Genomic DNA, 20107 nt, shown 5'->3' with positions numbered 1-20107 from the left:
TTCCGTTTTAATGTACTGTGGTTCCTTTCTGTTGACTCCTGCATCACTCAGGCAGAAATGATGGGGAAAAAAGTGGGAGAAAATGAAACTCTAATTATTTTGATCTTTAATGATCACTGGCAAAATAAACAGAGCATTTAGAGATTCTGGCATATATGAGATTGTGTGTATTTATTTTCTATATTATTCTAGCCACAGTGTCACCCAGGACTACATCTCACATGACAAGGAGCAATTAAAGGAAAATGTGTCCAGGCTATGCCCCTGCCAAACTGAATCATGACCCTGCTTTTGGCAGCCTCATGCGTGAATCCCTCCCCTTGGGGAACACCAGGCAGCAGCTGATTTGCCAACTGACATGACACATACATTTTTTTTGTGCATGTATGTCATGTTAGTGACATTACGCGCTCATTGAAAACAGAGCTTATATCTCAGCAGAATGTGCTATTTTTAATGTTGCTTAGATATTCAGAGATTAACTGTAAGGTGCAAGGAGAGAGGCAGCGCCTCTTCAGAGAGTGTTTGCTTTGTTCCAAGTCCAAATTCACAGCCATTTGATTTTAAAATACACTGTACAATATATACAGATATAAGCATATTAAATTACCTAGTTTGAATATAAACAGCTGTGGATATAGTAGCTGAGAGCACCTGGGGAGTTGTATACTACAGACAAAGGATTTTCTGTACAATTTATTCAATTAAAGTGTGAAATGTGTCTAAAAGAGTTATTTGAAGGGCTTTTGTTCTCCTGTGCAATTTCTGCCTCCCACTCCCTTCCTCCTTTTGTACCGAAGTCCCAGAACACAGCTCAGAAAGGCAATAATGAAGTAAGAAGTATCTAGGAAGGACACGCAGCTACACAGCAAAGCAAGCTTAGCAACATCACTTCCAGTATTTGTGATTCATAGAGGAGATTTGAATAACTATCCTGTGTATTTAACATAAAGCTATTCATTAGAATTTAACTTGCTTATATTTCCTCCATAACAAATATTTTCTTTATTTCAAATAAAGATATCTCACTAGCTAAAGGAACGTTGCAATGACTTACGAACCGAAGCACAATAAACATAGGAAGAAACTTTATACAGAATCACGTGTAACATATGTAAATGTGTATTTAATTTAGCTAGATGTAGCTACAGCTCAGCTTTTTCCAACCGCCTGATTAGCTTGGCAACAGCATCCATACAAGACCTGAACTGGGATTTTGTTGCCTCAATATGGAAGTTTACTGGCATTTAAGGCACTGTGGAGTATCTGGACTGGCCTCCAGGTGCTGCTTGAGAGTGCAGCATCCCTCCTAAGTCCTGCATCCCATCTGCCAGGTGTGGGGGTGTCTTAAGGCATCTTAGATGGTACTGGATATCTGCATTTTGGCAAAACAACCCTGCCCTTACAGACTAACAGTGAAGTTGATGACTTTACTTATAGTCTGGGGAAAACACAGAACTTGTGAGAGTCACTCAGAATACACAGAAATGAAGGCAAGGAACAGAATTTTGAGATATTCATCTTGAAAATATAGCTCAGTTGACACTCTAAGTCTGTTACTTCTGCAGACCAACAATACAAGCCTTTTCTTCCCCAGCAGCAATCACAAAAACAACGAGAAATAGTCTCTGCACAGCCAGTTTCCATTACAGCGTCCATAGCATCTACAACTCAGACTACATAAATCTGAAGTCTAAAAGACCCAATAAGGCACACTGTTTCTCTACAGAAAGTGCATCCGAAGATGCCCTAAGTCCCTGCACAGAGAGCCCTTGCACTAACCGGGATGTTTTCCTCACATGTTACCATCGGGTTCAAATACTTAATGCTAAGAGACACTTCATATTTCTTGGCAACAGAAAGCAGCTTTTGTTAATCCATGTTTGCCAACACAGGCTACAAATGCACAAACCACCCAGAACGCTCTCTTCATACCCAGCCTGCTGAGGAAGGAAAAGAACAAAACCTCCGGGAGCAGTAGCCCATGCTCTCATCAGACAGCCCATCACACAAATAATGCTGGTAAAAACTTGCAAGAACTTAGATTTTGGGGATCCTATCCTCAGTCCCTCATTTCTAATACATCTGTTATATCAGCTGAAGATCAGACTGTAAATATTTGCCTTATTTAAAGATTGTCTCAGATCACTGTTCTGTTCTGCCTTTACCAAACAGTGCCTTCCGAAACCAGACTAGTTGTACAGTATTCTTATAGGTGTTCTATTTCTCTCCTTGCTAAAGGATAATTGTAGCATGGAATTATACAAGTACCACCATTAAATACAGATTCAGGTTTTGAAAAGCACAGTGGTAAACTATTTCACACAAGAGAGGAATCATAATATATTCTCAAGTCTGTAATTGGTCATTACGGTCATTAAAGGCCAATATAATTCCCTTAATATAATCCACCCATTTTTAAATGAAATCTAGTTGATAGTAATCAGTAAGAAAGATTCACTAATTAGCTGGAATCATCCTGTGAACATGAAAACTCCTACTGGTGATTAGGTGTCATGTTTTCCATAAAAAAGTCCTAAGCCTGAGTACTTCAGTACACAAAAGTATCACTAGTATTTGGAACATCAGACTAACCTTTTGTCCAACTAATACAATGGCTGGGTCTGTGGCTTTGTGTGATTACAGCGCAAGACATTAATTTTACCAGAATCCTAATACCCAAAAGTACAGAATAGGTGCGACTGATAAATACCAGGAAGTAACACATGAGCCTGCTACTACATTCATGAAACCCAGCCTCCTTACAGCTTCCAGAAAATAGAGAAATCAGAAAAAAATGCTAGAATTTCAGACAGGAGGGCTTGGCCGGAATCGTATTTTTCATTTGCATCACTCTGTAAGTGCGTGGTGCTATAGACTCCATACAGTGAGAGATAAGAATTGTTTTGTACTCCCTGGCAGGCTTGTAGTGGTTTCCAGAGGCAGGAATGCCTCCGCTCTGCCTTCATTCCTCCTCCTGCTGGGTACATGAGGAAAGATTTCCCACGCCCGCTTTTTTGCTTTGATGATGTGTATTTTCCATGTCTCAACAAATATTTCTGTAGCTGCTCATGGCCTTTCTGCAGCATAGGTGCCTCAGCCATGACATGATTCCTGATCGTTTGACAAGGTTACGAGCAGCAGTTTAAGCACTTGGATGGTCAGCAGAGCTGGGGAGGGGTATGGGCTTATTTCTGAGTTGTGACACTTGATGTGGTAGAAATATTTTTTCTTTTCAATACAAGTTCGTTTCTGCAGTTGCTGATGGTATAGATCAGGACTTTGCAGGATAAACTTCTCAACTCAATGTTGAACAGTTTTTCAGAGCCAACATGTAATTCAAAGGCATTCAGTACAAGCAGTTGTTCAATTTATCATATCTTGGAGTGCCAACATTTTTAATAAAATTAACAAACAGGCACCTCATGGCAAGCAGGGTGAAATTACTTTCTTTTGTAATTAGACTTCAGACAATGTTATGTTATGTAGTTGAGGGAAAGGAACTTTGCCTCAGATTTCAAAGTGGTGAATCTCAGTTTAATTCTGCTAATGGCAGTTAACACAGATGGCTAAAAAGAGTAATTATCTTCTTTAGCTTTCTGCCACCTGCCACAAATGAACTGTTTTCTTTAATTGCTCAGAATTGCTCTTAATCACACAAAACAGATACTTAAATCCTAGTCACATATTGCAACTCAAGAGCAAAATATTAACCCTAAGCATGCGACTTAAGAAATTACCACCCTGACCGAGAGTACAACGTGTGCTGTGACAACTGAAAAGATTAATCCTGTCTCCTCCAGGTAGGAGCAAAGTTTGTGGGCTAATCATACGAGTCCTGTAGTCTGATCCAAGTCATTACCAGAGCAACCAAAAGGCTATATCCGCAGGAGCAGGAAAAAAATTCATACAATTTCTTCCTGCTGATACACTTTTTCTAACAAATGGTCATTTTTAAAAGCCACACAGTCAAAAAAATTTATCTTTAAAATTACTTACTGAAGAACTTAAAGCTGTAGCATTAACTATACTTGACTGATGAGTCTAAGCTTTTTCAGATTCCTGGCGATATTTTAACAGAGATAAGAATCCCATTTCCATTGGGGCACTGTTTTGAACTAAATCGATGTTGGGCATTTAAAAGTCCCAACACAGAATCATAGAATCGACGTTTCAGATCGAGTCCAACCATCAACCTAACTCTGACAAAACCCATCACTAAACCATATCGCTAAGCACTACGTCTACCCATCTTTTGTCTCTGAACCATCTTCTCATTTCCTGACGTACACAGTAGTGATTTTTTTTTAACTGTACCTTTACAGCGCTGTGCTTAAATAATGCCACAATCCCCACGACACCCTTTGGAAGTTTCCGGCTACGTTATATTTTATCACAGCAATTCTTGCCCCCCCATTCAGAGGTGATGTGTTCATTGTAAGAACAGAAAGTCTTCCCTTTCTTCTTTGCTACAGTTCTTGATGTCTGAACTGAAAACTGACAAATTCAGCTTCTGCAGAAGAACTCAGAAGCCATCTCTTTAATTCTGCCTACTGAATCACCCCATTAAACTGAAAAAGCACTAATGCAAATCCTGAGGTTTAGATAGATGTCTGTGCTTAAGAGAAAGGAAAAAGCACCAAACTTACTGTTCCACGAATTACAAAGTCAGTAACTCTCCATCAGCATTTCTCCCAAATTTGTTAGAGAAAGTTCCCAACAGAATTTATACCCAACAGGTGACAAGAAAAAAATTAGGGTGCACACATCTTAATAAGAACTCTTTAAATGAAAACCAAAACCAAGCAAACAGCTTCTCGGTATCAAATCATCTACAGTAGAAGTGATCTGTACTGTACGTATTACACCTTTTCAAGAACACATACTGTTTTTAAAAAATTATTCCATTATTTTGAAATTAGATAAACTCATGAATCCTGCAGTTTATCATCCTTTTTGATCTTTATCGAAATTTATCTGTGACACTAATGTTTTATACCAGGGCTTTGTGCTGTGCTGCAAATTAGTGGGAGTTTCTGTTTCATAAATTGCTTTAACTGGTGCGCCCACCCCTTCTGAGAGAGCCTCAGCTGGACAAAATGTCCCTGAGTAGGTGTGAGAAAGAAAGGGTCTGACTGCATCATTGCCCCTGTGTATTTATAGCCACAGCGGGGAAAGTTGGTCTAATAATAGTATTTACCTTTGTTATTTGGTAAATAACAAACTATTATTGGACAATTATAGTAAAGGTCAAGATCTACTTTTTTTTTTCCTTTATGAAACATGCTTATTCTGTGTTTAGCCTCAGTTAAAAGGCGCTTTTTATAAAGTCGTGTAGTGTAGCAAACATTTGAATGTATCAGAGCTTATGACGCTAACTTAATTTAATGGTAAAAGATAAGAATTTTTCAGTGGCGCTTGCTCAGGTATCCTTATTATCATCCGGCTCCAGCTTTCATATGGGTTTGTTACAATAATAATAATAAGGGTTCACAAGAGGTAGCTATTTTCATATAAATATTGTCCCAGTGACAATAGATTTTTATAATCGGCTCCAGCGGTGGCCAGGGAAGACTCTCGGCTGGTGTGGCGTTGCTGGGAGTGCAGGCTGCTGCAGGAAATGAAAACAACTTCAGAAGGAGGAAAGATTAAATACAATCAAAGGAGGAAAGATTAAATACAATCAATCCATCACTGTACGATAAGTAACAGGCTTTTGGAGTTCTAATGGACTAAATAGTGTAATGTGTTTGGTTTGGTAACCACAGAGTTTAATCATGTATTTTAAAATTTTTAAACAGGAAATGGCCTTTTCTCCAAAGGATATACACATTTGCAGTGCATAAATCAGCTCCTGAGTCCCATGGATCCTGATCTCATGGTCTTTACCATGCAATTAACTTTAACTCTTTATTCTGAAGAAACTGCCGGTCATTCTGCTAGTGTAATGTGATTTGATGAGTTGTCGCTGGTTTTTTGCCCTCATTTTGTTCCGTTCAAGCCCTTGCCTCAGTGCTGTTCCTCTAAACCTCTTTCAGGCTGGGGCTCAGCCACGCACCCCGGCCCGGGGTGAGCTCTGGGGAAGGGGGTGCCACCGGAGCAGCCGGGTGACGGCAGGGCCATTCGCCGCCCACACCTCCTACGCAATGTTCCCTGGCAGAATGTCACCGTCTCAGCCAGCACGGCCACCACCATGGCCCAGTCTCCTCTTCTCTTCCCTGTCCTTTCTAACCTGTTCCCAAGTGACGGCGTTTGGACGAAGCCCAGCGGGGCTGGTTCTGCGCCCCACTGCCCTGTGCGCGGATCCACAGCCCTGGCTGCTGCTGTGGGGACAGGGGGGCTCATGTTTAGAGCACTGAGCACAGTATGGGGTTTATTCAACACCGTACAAACGTCACATTTTAGACAGGAGAGCATGTAGCTATGACAGCTGTCTTTTAAATTATGCAGAAGAACAAGCTGAGGACAAACACAACCGAGCGGTGGCTTGTTAAAGGCATCTACAGAATACAGCAATGTTTATTCCTTCAGAAAACCCGTACTATAATTTTGCAATAAAACCAGGTAAAATTGTAGGTGCATGTGTTTTCTGACATGCTTGCCAGATATCATGATATAAATACATATTACCAACACAAAATATGCACACACACTCACACACATCTATCTGTCTTCTGAGATTACTGATAACTTACCCTTTGCCAAAATGAGATGGAACATTTACAGAACATGTATAGTTAATATACCCACTCACGGACTACTTTTGAAAAATCTAATTCATAAATTATACATTAAGTTAGCAACTATACATGCATGCATCGACAGGATATTATTATGACGAAGGTGGCTATCTTTTCAAAATGTAGGGGACGCATTAAAACACTATTGAATGACAAGCAGAATTGGGAGCTTTTTCAGCAGAGCTTAATCAGAGACTCTTCTGGAAGCTAAAAAGAGTGCTGGGAATCCCTTTCTCTCCAAAGAATCAGATGCCGCGGAATGTAATCTGTGTACAAATCCCCTAGTTTACAAGCAGAGGATCCCCACAGACTATTGGCCCTGCTACCTCCTGCACAAGAAATATTTTCAGTATTAAAGCTTGAATTTAGGAAAGTTGTCTTATCCAAAGTTGTTTTTTTCCCCCTTTCTAATTCAAAACAAAATTAAGTTAATGTTACAGTAAGGAAGAAAATATGAGTGCAGAAATAGACAATGTTTGAAATGCTTTCAAGTAAATGCTGGAACTAAATGGAAAATGTTTGAAATATAAATGTTCCCATGTAAGTTACGGGGAAGGTTTTCTGAAGCATTAATTAAGGAAGATATACTAGATACAGGGAAGTGTTCATTACTATACCTGTGATACTGTATGGAAAAATACTGGAAAATACTAAAAAAAGATAAAGTTGTCTTCCTCTCTTTTAAAGCAGATTTCAAGTAGAGGGTGTTCTACTTTAACACTCCCAGATGAAGAATTGCTGTAAAACTGCACATGAGCAAGATGCCGCTCTGCTAAAGTGCTTAACAGAGATGCAAAATACGCCAACAAACTACGGGAGAGAACCAGTTGAGCTCTGAATACAGCATTGCTGTAATTCCAGACTCTTGTGTCCTAATGATACACCAATGTACACAGATAGCTTCATGTAGACAGCTTTCACGGTAAAAATTATAAACCGCTTGAATAGGTTTAGTGTAAATGATAGCAGGGAAACGGGTACACATTAAGATCCCCCCCAAAATATTGAGAACTTTATGATTTTTTAGAAAATGGGAAACGCATTAAAAAACTGTATCCAAAGGTGGAAGCGTCTGAGCTAATAAAACTGTATTTTAGATTGTAACCTTCTTTTATAGCTATTTTTTTCATTGGCATTTGTTTTTATTCATTTGCTTCCCCAGTACTGTCTTCTGTGGTATCATGCCACCATGACCAAAGTGACAGACTTTCGTCTCTGCTGGATTAATCAGTGTGTTCTTTGATCCATAACATATGCTCCTAGTAGACATTTAGCTTCAACATATTCAAGATTTGTGGTCTGGCAGTTCAGTGCCTGATGTTAACCTAGCTGATAGACAGCTTAGAGTATTTTATTTATTTATTTATTTATTTATTTTGATTGAGACTGTCTTTTACCCGTAATAACTTAAACAACAGAATGAAATATGTGATGTTAAATATTTGAGTTGATATCTTTGCCGGGCTCCTTCCTTCCCAGCAAGCACCCGCTCCTTGCCCGGCCCCTTCCCCGGGGACAGGGACCTCCCTGGGGCTGGGAACGTGGCGGTGAGATGCGAAATTTTATTTCCTCTAGGTGCTGTCTGAAATTGTTAAAAACTTGTCTCAAAAGAAACTGGTAAAGGGCAGGGTAAAGAACAGAAGGAGCAGGGTGGTAACCCAAGATATTTTTCTTTTAGTGTATCAATTAAATAAAGGATATCAATTAATGGGATTCAAACTATTTAATTATTTTTTCATTGAGAGGTATAGCACATGATTGATGGCTTGGCTACTCCTTTACTGATCCGACTACTATAATGTGCTGCATAATATATTGCTTTCTACTATGTCATGCACAGATAGAAATGGCAAGTGTAAAATGGGATTAACTGCCCTCAAAATAGTCTGGGCTTGAAATTATTTATACAAGGCTGGTGTCAAAACTCCCTTTGACTTCAGAAGGTGCTGAATTATCTCCTCGTCCCCATCTTGTACGGCACACAGGCACATCCCTGTCTGTGGAGACCTGCCCAGGGCCCCAGAACAGTATGCTTAACATAGAGGAGAGAGCATCTATTTTTTTAAAAAAGCACTGTCCTGCCATGAAGAATTAAACAGAAAATGAATGGAGAAACCAAATGTCAGCTGCTCCCTGAGACTTCAAGGTTCAGGAAACTCTGCTTAGTGGGAGTGGGAAAAGATTGGTTCAGGCTGAAATGTAAGAGAATAATGGTATTATAAGAAGATTATGGGAGATTATTTTTCTTGCAGGCCCCAGATTTCTGCAAAAACAATCCTGAATCACATCCTACCAGGCAAAATTAAATCACCCATTCCTCTAAACGACAGGGTTTTATTAACTGTGCATTCATTTAGTGTGCGCAAAGTTAAAAATGGGCTCATATTACAAAACGTTACATGCATCTTTCTGTCGTTTGACAACATGGAGCTCAATGTGATTAACAATGTGGCAAGAAGAAAAATAATTGTTTCTTCAATATACAACCCCCATAATAATTCAGAAATCAATATGCATCCTCGGAGAGTTTCCCCAGCAGAGGTTTGGAGGAAGCAGGGTGGCCTACTTCATTTCCCTCCAAATGTGAAGCTGTTGCAGCTCTGGCTAGTCTGGCTTTTTTTTTTTTTTTTTTTTTAATGTTTAACTATAACCACTGGGACTGGAATCATAGCTTCTAGTGGCCTAGTATGAATATTAATAAGACACTGGGCCATGGAGTTCCTTGCTGATTTTGACAGTTTAAAGGATCAGTTAGTTAATTAGAAGATGACATGGCACATCGCATCCCTTGGCTCTATCCTGCCTTCTGTCTCCTCTTTTCATTTGCTTTTTTGACATGTTAGATTACATCATTACTTGTAGTTTCACTTGTTAGCCACACCATGAAATGAGAATATTTTAAGCAGTAATTATTGTGATTTCTCTCCTCTGCTAAGAACACGAAACTCAAAGAAAGCATACAGAAACTTGCATTTCAAAGACTTAGGAATACGTGCTTGGTAGTTTATAACCTTCTCACTACAGCCAATAAACAGAAAAAGATTGTAAGTAGCACAGAAAATTGTGTTGATCACCATACTGGCAACCAATCTAGTATTTTAAGTAGGCACCCCCATCGACTGTCCTTTATTTGTGAATTACTTAATGCTTTCATAGGCGTATTTCTCAGAAATCTGGAGTCTCTTCCCCCAGCCAAGAACTGATCTGCCTCTAGACATGTACATGCAATCCAGTACGTTCACTGCATTGTACTAACCTAAAAAAAGTACGAGTTTTCTGTCAGCATCATAGTCAGAACAGACAAAAATAATGTGAACAGAAAGGATGGTACTATGCAGCAGTCCTCTCCTTTGGGGGAACCACGAAGGATAACAAATATGAATAGGGCATAAGAAATTTCATTGAAACATTAACTTATTTCTCAACTACACCTGATACCCCAAAGTAGACAATAAAAAAAAATAACCTGCAAAGCTACAGTCATACCATAAATCATAAAAACTTTCAAGTTTTGCATCCCATACTGAAGTTAGCCATCAGGAAAAAAATTCTGGACACTTAATAAGACTTTGGAAGAGCCACAACCACTTTTTTTGAGTATTACTCGATAATCACGTTAATTAATATTTGTCTTCTAACTTACATTCTGTCTGTAAAATACTTATAAAGGACACCGGTCTGTTTCTGCAGAGAAACGCAGAGAAACACATGTGTGTTGTACTTTCTCGGCAGACTTGCCAGCCTGCGAACGGAAGACTGCAGGAGAATCGGGATGCAGTTTCTGCATCGTGGAGAACCTGCAGCTCCAGGGCTTCATTAGCAATGAGAAGATTAGTGGGTGAATGTGTCTTCCAATAGGAACCATCAGTTCTGTGTTATTATTCATCACTGTGTCTGATTGCCTCTATACTTTCACATTTCTTCAAATGTTTGTACTTGTGTAACCATTTCAATACTACTTAATCAATACTGGTTATCAGAATATGTATTTTGAGGAAAGAATTGCAGAGGAAGTATATCTACATAATAACTTTATGCAGTTAGTCAATACGATGACCTATGTAGGTAATCTATTTTTTTCATTAAGTTGAACATGTAACCTCCCATTGATTCACAGAAATACATTGCTAATACCAGGTGGAAATCGCTTCCGTTGCCATTGAAGATAAAGCTAGGTTTCTACCTGTAGAAGGAGCAAAGTTGGGAGTTGTGTGCTCTCCAACAACAGAATTTACCCATTGAACTAGAAATCCTTGTTCAAGGTGAACCAAGTTAGGCATGAAAAGTGTCCTTCTTGTATCAGAGAAGGGATTAACACCGCAGAGTGTCTTTTATCAAATCAATGTTATTGCAAAAGTATTGATTTCATAATGAAACAAGAAATGAACCAGCATCACTGCAATTTCATAGGCTGGTGAGATTATATTGTAAAGAGGATAAATGGAAAGCAAACACCACGCTATATTGTTGGTGTATTTCACGCACTAAACAATACTCGGTAGGACCTTCGCCACCTTCTGTATTCTTCCATAGGGTCAAGATTATGCTCGGTTGGGGCTGGGAAAGCAGCACAGGCACAGCCTGGCTCTGGGATGGAAACCAGTCAGAGCCCCCGTGTGCCCCTGTTACTCTTTTCTCTTACCCCATACGGCTCATCTATTTTGACTATACTCTCGCTGAAGCAGAGCTAGCTGTTGCTTCGCATCCCCAGCAGAGTGCTGCCATCACTGCTGTGGCTGCAGGTGCCCACAGTGGAATTAATGACACAGACCAGTGCTGGAGCTAATGCCAGTCTCCTCCAGTGGAAATGCGTCTTTCCCAACTTCAAAGATAGAAATGAACACTTACGTTTCCTTTGTTTCTCAAAGCCTTAAATCCCATTTAATTCAAGGTCTGCTCATCTTCTGGGTCTTTTCTGCATAGGAGCTCTAGCCGAGAATTAGCAATCAGATTCCTCGTTGTCCACCTGAACCTAGAAATGAATACAAAGGCAAACATATAAGCAACTTTTTTCATTTTGACTGCCATTTACCATTAATACTTAATATTCCCACATATCCTTTTCATCAGATGGTTAATATAAAACCTAATGAACCATAGATAGCATTCCTGTTTTGCTCTGTTTCAAATTAAGTGCGGAGCAGTAAAAACTGAGAAATGAAAGTTAATATCGCTTCAAATAAAAACGGCTTAAAATTTCTCATATGAATACAGAAGCTAAAATACAAAAGTAAGAGAAGACTGTGATCCTTAGCAGGTCTTGGCAGTTTCTGGCCATATATTATTAAGCATTATTCAGCTGACCCTAAGGGGAGTTCATCTGGAGACATTAAGGTCAAAGAGCAGAAGCATTTGGACACAGTCAAATGGATTTTACACCTTTGTATCTTTCTGACATTACTGTTTTGCTTCAGCAAACTGCCTAATATCAGATATATCCTACTGGGTACCTTTCTAAATCACTGCAATTTTCTTTGTCCCTGGGCTACAGTTATACGATCAGGATCCAAAGCTATCACAGACTATGATATACTATTTTACTTGCTCGTTTGTATTAGAATGAACTTTATTAGCTTTTGGGCACGTGTCTATCAGTTTTAAAGATTAAGTATTATGTCAATAGTTTTTATGCAGCACTCAAGTACACTGAATCATTTTGCTTGCTCTGAGATTATTAAAAGTGTATTATCGCTTTTACAGAAAACATTTTGATTTTAAAATGAACCATCACTCATAGGAGCCTGTGCCTACCAAAGCTATCCCTCTAAAGTGATATTTCACAGCAAAATCAAAATGGGGATAGATGCTCTGTAAGTAATTTTAGATTTGAGAGCCCGTGAACCTTATAAACACAAATGTATAACTAACATTTGACTCCACACTCCTATGCTTTCATTATCCACTTTCTTGCTTTAAATATTCGTAATTTTATATTCTTGTAACATCTATTCTGCTAACAATAACCACAGCACTTCTACCATGTAAAAACTGACAATTTGTGCAGGCTTAAATTTGTCACTCTTCTTAAATAGAAACCATCTAGTTAAATAACCCGTAAAAATTACAGAGATGAGCCTGGCTGTTCCAGTATCAAACCCAGGAAATCAAGGATGCTTTTTTGCGAGGAAGCTGAGGTTTCAGCTAACATGAAAGAAGCTTTTAGAGCACAAATCCAGCCTATAATCAGATTTTCTCATTTCCTTGCCAGTCTTCCGTACTTTTGGGTTTGTGGTTGGTAGTGGCTGAGTACATTGTGTCAGGAATGGGAATATGGAGGAGGATAGCACGTCTGGGATTTGAGCTAAAGAACAACTCTTTAAAGTGCAATCTGCCTCCAGGACCCTCACTTGGACTTTGCTAGGCTTGAAGTATCGCAGCTGGTGATTTCGGGGCTGGTTTATGATTAGGTGAAAGAGCACTCCCTTTTTGATTAGTTCATTCTTTATGCTCAGTAGCTAAAACCCTGTTTCACCCACTTCCACCCCGGTGTCATCACTGTAAACCCAGCGCGTACATCTTCTAGCTCAGGGATCGCTGTTTGTCGTAATCTTTGACCAAGACCTCTTGGCACTGCTGTAACAGACACCCAAAGAGGCAGCCCACAGTAGGAGGAGTTTTGTAGTCCCCAGGTCAGCTCTTAGCATCCTAATTCTCCCCATCAGAAGGTCTCAGCGGCATATTAAACAGTTATTTACCCTGTTCTGACCCCATCATTTCTGCTTCATGAAAGACTGAATTAACACAATAGTGTTCTCCTATCTACCGGCCTTGCAGTGCTCACAGGGATGTTGCTCTAATGTTCCTGTAATATTGCTGTCTTTCTCAAGTGGCATAAATTAAAGAGATATCAGACTCCTTAAAGAGCTTAGAGGACTGAACAGTTCCTTCAGTGGTTTAACAATAAATATCATTTCATTTAAGTTACTTCTGAGAATTGGAACTCTTTCAGAGATGCTAAGTGGAGCAAATACGGATCTCAAGACTTCAACATTAACTGATGGGAATAAAGCCAACGTTTTACATTTGCTTTCACATCCTCTCTTGTGGTATGTTTTAGTTTAAATATTTTGGCTCCGGTCTTGAAGCTTCCAATGCATAGGCAGATTGCTATGCCCACATGCAAAAAAAAAATTACAGAATAGAGATCTTTTTGCTGTTATATTTAGAGTATGTGTTTAATTGTTGTGCCTGCACAATGCCATAGAAAATCTTCGTTTGGTTCCACGTATTTGACAAGGGACTTTTTAGAAGGGTATTTTTAAAGTAGAGCCTCACTAATTAAGTGTATTATTAAGAATCCAACACTTCACAGCTATTGGTGGATCGTAATATTGAAAATTTGCAAATAAATACAGGGAAACAGAACTCAATTTGAAGTCATTCTCAACAGCAAGGCACTCAAGCTTTAATAGAGGTAACCCAATGGCTATAATTAAAAAGCACCCTAACACACTTTGAAAAACTCCAGATACTTACTTTAAAGTACAGTTGTGTAGCACAAACAGTTTTCTTTCGCACCACTCTATGTAATCATAATCTGTACAGTTTCCTGACTTCTGTTTATATAACGCATGAATGCAAGAATTATTTATAAAGTCACAGCTGTTCTCTTTCCTAGCCTTTGTTTCTCGCAGGTCTTAAATATTTGTAAAAACAAGAAAAGTAATTAAAGTATTGATACATTCAGCAAACATCTCCCCGGTCATGCTGCTGAAATAGGAATCATTTGTTTAAACAGAACTTGCTAAGTGTATGTACAAAAATATAATGTTAAATAGTTACTACGTACTAGGAAAGCCAACTTGCATTTAAAGAAACAAAATAAACAATGCCAAACCGTTACTAATATTGCAGTCAGCCCCTCCAACATCAGGAACTCCCAGAACCGAGTGCAACGGTTTGGTGTTTGCCCAGATCTGTGAAGTAGCTCTGTGCCATCTGCTCCTCGCACAAAGGACATGAGTTTATTCTTGCTGGTGGGAACTGCTGTCTAAGAGCCAACACTTGGCAGTGCAAGTCCCTACCCTTGAAAAGCTGGCAGAGCGCGCATTTTAGCCTTTGAGTTCCCTAATAATGTTCCCCTGCAGGGTGCAGGTCCCTCATGAGTGCTTTATTTCCCTCTTTATTCTGATTCACTGTCCCGTGCAGATGGGCAGGACACCTCAAGTGCACTGGTCTCCAGTGAATTCCCCTTACCTGCCAACACCTGACGGGCTTAATTGTAAAATAAATCAAACATTTAAATAGCGAAATTTATACTATGCTTGTAGTTACACGCTGAGAGATTGTAGGTTGTAACTAAGATAAATGGATTGGCCTAGATGACCTTTAAAGGTCCCTTCTATGATTCCAACCCAAACTATTCTATGATTCCATGAAAAAAAAGAACCAGGCTGTGGTCGGTGGCAGGATTCCCTCCTCGCTGTCACCCACCATCTGCCCAGGACACCCTGCTTCCCGGAGACAGGAGCAGCACCCTGCCCTTTGTGGTGGCCCTGGCTGCTTTCCACCTTCTGTTCCTTGGGAATTTGGACACAAAAGCAAATGTCTAGTAGTCGGAGCCAGGTATCTTGGTAAAAGGGATTTTGCAGACTTGGTCGCATGTAATCAGTCAGGGAGCAAGTAATCTAGATAAATGCTAATGAAAGCCCTTGCTGGCACCTTGTGTATTCAAAGGCTATTTACTATTGTTCCTAATCAGCTGGCTCGCTAACTTCCCATTCAGTCTGGATTGCTCAGATTCAGCCGGGACCACTATAATATTCACATTACACATGATAGAAGCCATCCACTATGCGTACATTTTGTTAAGCTCATTATCTGTGGCACACTGGCAAGACCACACATGACACGTTGTTAAGGCAGATAACAGATCTCTTAACGAGCTACCTTATCTGGACAAACCAAAGGAAGCCAGTTCACCTCCAGAACATACAGCACATGTTGACGAGGGTTCCTGTAACACACTGGGCTTGACTTGGTACGTATGTTATAAAGCAAGAGTAATTAGACAATTAACATCCACCCCATCCCAGACAGCTCAGGTGGCTCGCTCTGGCTGCCTGGGTCCAGCAGTGAGGAGCACTGAGAAGGTCTCTTTGTTTCTTTGTTCTTGATGTCAGTCTCCCAAGCTCACAGAGAGCAATTAGGAAATGGAACTGGCCTCGTCAGACCTTCTGGTGTCACCCATCAACCCCGTTCATCGTGGAAGGAGTCTCATAAAAATTAAACTGAAAACTCATAGCAACTTTTTACTTAGAACATGCAAACTGCAATAGCTTAAAAACCGACCAAATTTAGCAGATTTCACGGGGACAACACAAAGCATCCCTGTGCCAAACTTCAAATTTCTGTTTCAAATTATGTTGATACTAAAACCGTCTCAAAGAAAACATATCCGGAATTTCTTAACATGGGCAAACAATGTATTTTTTTTTGTAATCCTACTCTTGGAAGCGACTAAAGCACTTGGGCTGAAGTGTACCATTAAAAGCAAAAATCAGCCTTGGACAACACCCAGAACACAAGTTTACAGCCCAAATGTTTAAAGTTTGTCAAAGTACGGCAAAAACTAGGCTATATTAACCTGAGGCAGCGCTACCATTTCTGCCTACGAGATGAACAGAGAAATATGAATTAGATGTCAGTAATGGCAAACATCTCCGTTGAGATAAGCGCTGGCCTGACGGCCAGGCTCGCTTATTTACCAGAGCAACACTGCAACAAAGCCAACTGCAGTGTTAAGCCACCCTTTGCTGCTGAGCAACGCGCTCAGGCTTTGTCAGCTGAAGAATCCAAAACATCACATTTATGGGATCCCTCCACTCTTACCTCAAAACAGTCACCTGCTGGACTGACTCTCCCAGCCCGATTTACAGATTATCTTTTTGAATCAGACAAAACTTTTTGCAAACAGGTTATTGCCAGTCGCAGTGGCATTTTCTAGATTTAATAAAAATTATCTCACGTAGTCTATCATGTTGCTATAGGAAAATAACAAATAGGCACATTTCCGTTGAAACTGGAAATGAAATATCCCGCCTGTTTCTGTTTTATTTCTCATCCGATTCAGCTGCATGCTATTTCTGAAAAAAATTCCTGGCTGAACTCAGCCACCTGAACTGAACAATAACATTTAAATAGCAACTAGTATTTAAGAAGAAACTTAATTGCATTAAAAAAAAAAAGGCAACATTTTTGAAAGTTTTATCTTAAATTGCTTAATCAAATTACATAACCAAAAATTATCTAATCAAAGCCATAATTTTTTTTACAATTTCACTAAGGTCTTTTTTTTTTTTTACTTAATTCAGTTATCGTGATCATCTTTTCTGCTTTTAGGGAGCGCTAGTTCCCTCATGCAAGAACTTTCCAGTTGTTCAAGATCCACAGCCACTGGCTGTCAACCAGCGTTGGAAAAGCCGGTAGTGTGCATTGAATAGGAGCGTATGTAACCAGGGATAGCCTGACTCGTTCCTCAGCTTCGAGGGCCAGCAGTAAGATGCAGGCTACCTCCCTCTTGCTCTAACCTTGCGAATTCTACCACCATGGCAGGGGTCATCTCCTTGTCAGGGAAGCGTCACAGACACAGCACAGGGATGGAGTCCCTGCCTGCTTTCAGGTGTTTGGCAGGGATTTGTAGAGGTCTCCTTTCTTTCTTTTCCCGTAGATAAGTAGATTTTGCTACGAAAAAACAGTCTCAGAGTTAAGGGACCCCTTCTTGTCACATTCTCTATTTACTAAAGTTTAGCGCTAAAACATATGGAGAGCACGAACTGCATTTCAGTAGCTGATCGTTTTAATGCAAATTGTGAGTCAGAAGAATGGCAGCAATAGCTGGTGTCCTACAGGACACCTGTAGCAAGATACCTCTGTAGAGTTTGGACATAAACGCTGCAGATGATCCTTGCACGACATTTCCATTGCCATCTACAGAAACTTGCTAAGCCAATAGTCAGAAACCAGTTAGAGAACCGCAACATGAGATCACGGCTCTCTGCCCTGCAATGCCTGTATCGGAATTGTACTCTTGGTCTCATTCCTAGCCACTCTGGCATCTTCTCTTCTTTATAGCAGAATGAATTAGCATAAAGATTATAAACATGCACACTCTCTGAATGCTTAAACAATTGGAAACACTACGGTCAATCCAAACTTGTAACACAAGGTAGTGTTTCCTACAGACTGGAAAATATCCATAAAGCTTATGACCTATCAGTGCTTTTCTAGTTCATTGGGCAGTTCACTGATGTTTTATCCTTTACATCTATGGCACAGGTTCAATGTGGATCTAGGCACTCAAATACTAAACAGTCATAAATGCCATAGTTACTTTATTGTATATCTTTTTATAATCTGGTAAAGTTTATATTTTTAATATAACAAATAATATATGAACCTGTCATTTACACTCTTCAAATACAACGAGAATTAGTAGCATAGATGGCCACTTTTCACTTGGTATAAATATTAATCTAAAGCTAATCTATAAATATTAATCCAAGAGACTCTTTTTTTTTTTTCCTAAATCCACATACATTCACATACATCTCTTTTGCTCTCTAGCCAGGTCCTAAGGCTGCACGTAGGCTCTCAAGGGACAGAGGTGGCCTTTTTGTGTTGTGGTTGTTAAATGCCTAGTTCAGTCATCTCCTGCTATAGAACTGAAGCTCTGGGATGCACCGCAGTAAGAGCAGAAAATAAATGCTGCGGAGCATATTCAACTTTGCCACAGCCGCTGCTGAGTTTTGTACCATTGCACTCATTTCATTGTGACTCACATTTAAACTGTACTTCTAGCCTGCTTAAATATGTTCAGAATTATCCTGAGGGACCACAGTAAAACGTAGTCGTGTTTATTTGTAATTGCTACAAAATGGTTTACAAAATTGTTAGTGTCTTTTATTATCCCTGCTACTGAAGCACTTGCCTGTTAATTAGAGAAATTTCAGCTGTCGTAGCTGGCAATTATAGCTTCTGTATCCCTGTCTGTTATGAATAGTCAATGAGAGCTGATTAATATGCATGAGCAGCAGTATATAGGCTGTGCGCTGGAGCCGAGTGCCGCAGCCGGCGCAGCAGAGGGAGTGCTGTGAGCTGCTGGGGAAGGAGGGAGCGCAGGGACGGAGGGAGCCCAGTCTCCCCAGCACCCCAAGCCGTACCACCACCACCACCACCACCTGTCCAGTCCCACCGACCCTCCGAGGGCTGTGGAGGATACCTGGGTGCATATGCTTGCTCACAGAGATTTCTCTGCTTGCTGTGGTGAATAAGGAAGATTATTTCTGCCACTTATTTAAACATGGGATGCAGTTTGTGCACTCTACAGAAGCAGGAAGAACAGTACAAGTTACTGTATGAAGTTTGTCAGGTAAAGAATTAGATTTCCTTTCTAAAAGCAAATGTTCTCTTTTAGGCTTGTGAGCACTGTTAATGACAGGGAACATGGAATACCAAAAACTGCTTATAGAAGTGAAAATGAAAGAGGATTTGCCTTATTTGATACGTGTATGATAATGATCAATGTTTTTATGATGTACCTTCCCATTCACACTTGCAGAACATCGAATATTTAAATGCATACTATTATACATACAAACTTTTTACAAAACTGTGCCTCACAAAATAGGACTCTGTACTTAATTTCTCCGTTATTAGGTAAAATTTCTTGACAAGGGTCATGGCTCGGTTACACATTTTTTGAAGAATTTAGGGAAGAGGTGCAAGGAGGGATTTGTATCTGTTTATGAGTACAGACAGACACTTTTTCTGCGCAGTGCTTCACTCAGTGCTCAGTCTGGTCTGGAAGTGCCTGTTCCTGCCAGGGGAAGTTGATGGCTAGTTGCTGTAGCTTTTGCTGTGTAGAAATACCAGTTAACAAATAGTTAGAATTCACAGCAGATTAAAACTACTACTCTACAGATCTTTATACATCAAATTATTCATATTAAGCATCTGATAAGTTTTCTAAAAATGAGATAAGTCATTAAGCTCTATTACAAAAATGTTATTTCCTGTTTTTGCTTTTCCTTCTGTCTGTCTGAAATTTCTCCCTCTGTCACATCTGAAGTACGATTTGGACCCCAACAGCGTGGTGGAACTGTGCAGAGCAATGGCCAGGTGTTCAGGGACACGCTCCTGCTCATCTCTTTTGAAATAATCATAGCAGAAAGCTTATGGTTAACCGTGAAAAACGTGGTTAGTCTGTACAAACACTGCAGATACAGAAACTACCCAGACCCTGCCAGCTGTACTTTACCACCTTGCCCTTCCTAAGGCGGTTTAGAATAAGTGACAGTTTTCCCCAGTCACAGGAGTGACATTTCCCAGTGCTGCCGCCTCCTGCGCTCACCAGCAGAGGGAATTGC

General features: G+C 39.9%; 1 protein-coding gene across 3 annotated transcripts in view; it reads left to right on the top strand.

The window, feature by feature from the left end:
* The window catches only part of PDZRN3 (PDZ domain containing ring finger 3), a 144143-nt gene that overhangs the window by 91315 nt on the left and 32721 nt on the right, over positions 1-20107 (top strand). Inside the window, exon 1 of one of the 3 annotated variants that reach the window (XM_074603052.1) lies at positions 18806-19110. The exons of the other annotated variants lie outside the window; for them this stretch is intronic. Within the exon in view, the coding sequence (XP_074459153.1) occupies positions 19042-19110 (69 nt within the window). The 5' untranslated portion in view covers positions 18806-19041. Of the gene's footprint in view, positions 1-18805; positions 19111-20107 lie in introns of those variants that run through there. 3 annotated transcript variants of the gene reach the window in all.

Source organism: Larus michahellis, chromosome 10 (genome assembly GCF_964199755.1).
Source record: "Larus michahellis chromosome 10, bLarMic1.1, whole genome shotgun sequence".
Taxonomy (NCBI): domain Eukaryota; kingdom Metazoa; phylum Chordata; class Aves; order Charadriiformes; family Laridae; genus Larus; species Larus michahellis.
Note: the sequence above shows the minus strand (reverse complement) of the source record. Positions and strands in the feature narration are given on the sequence as shown.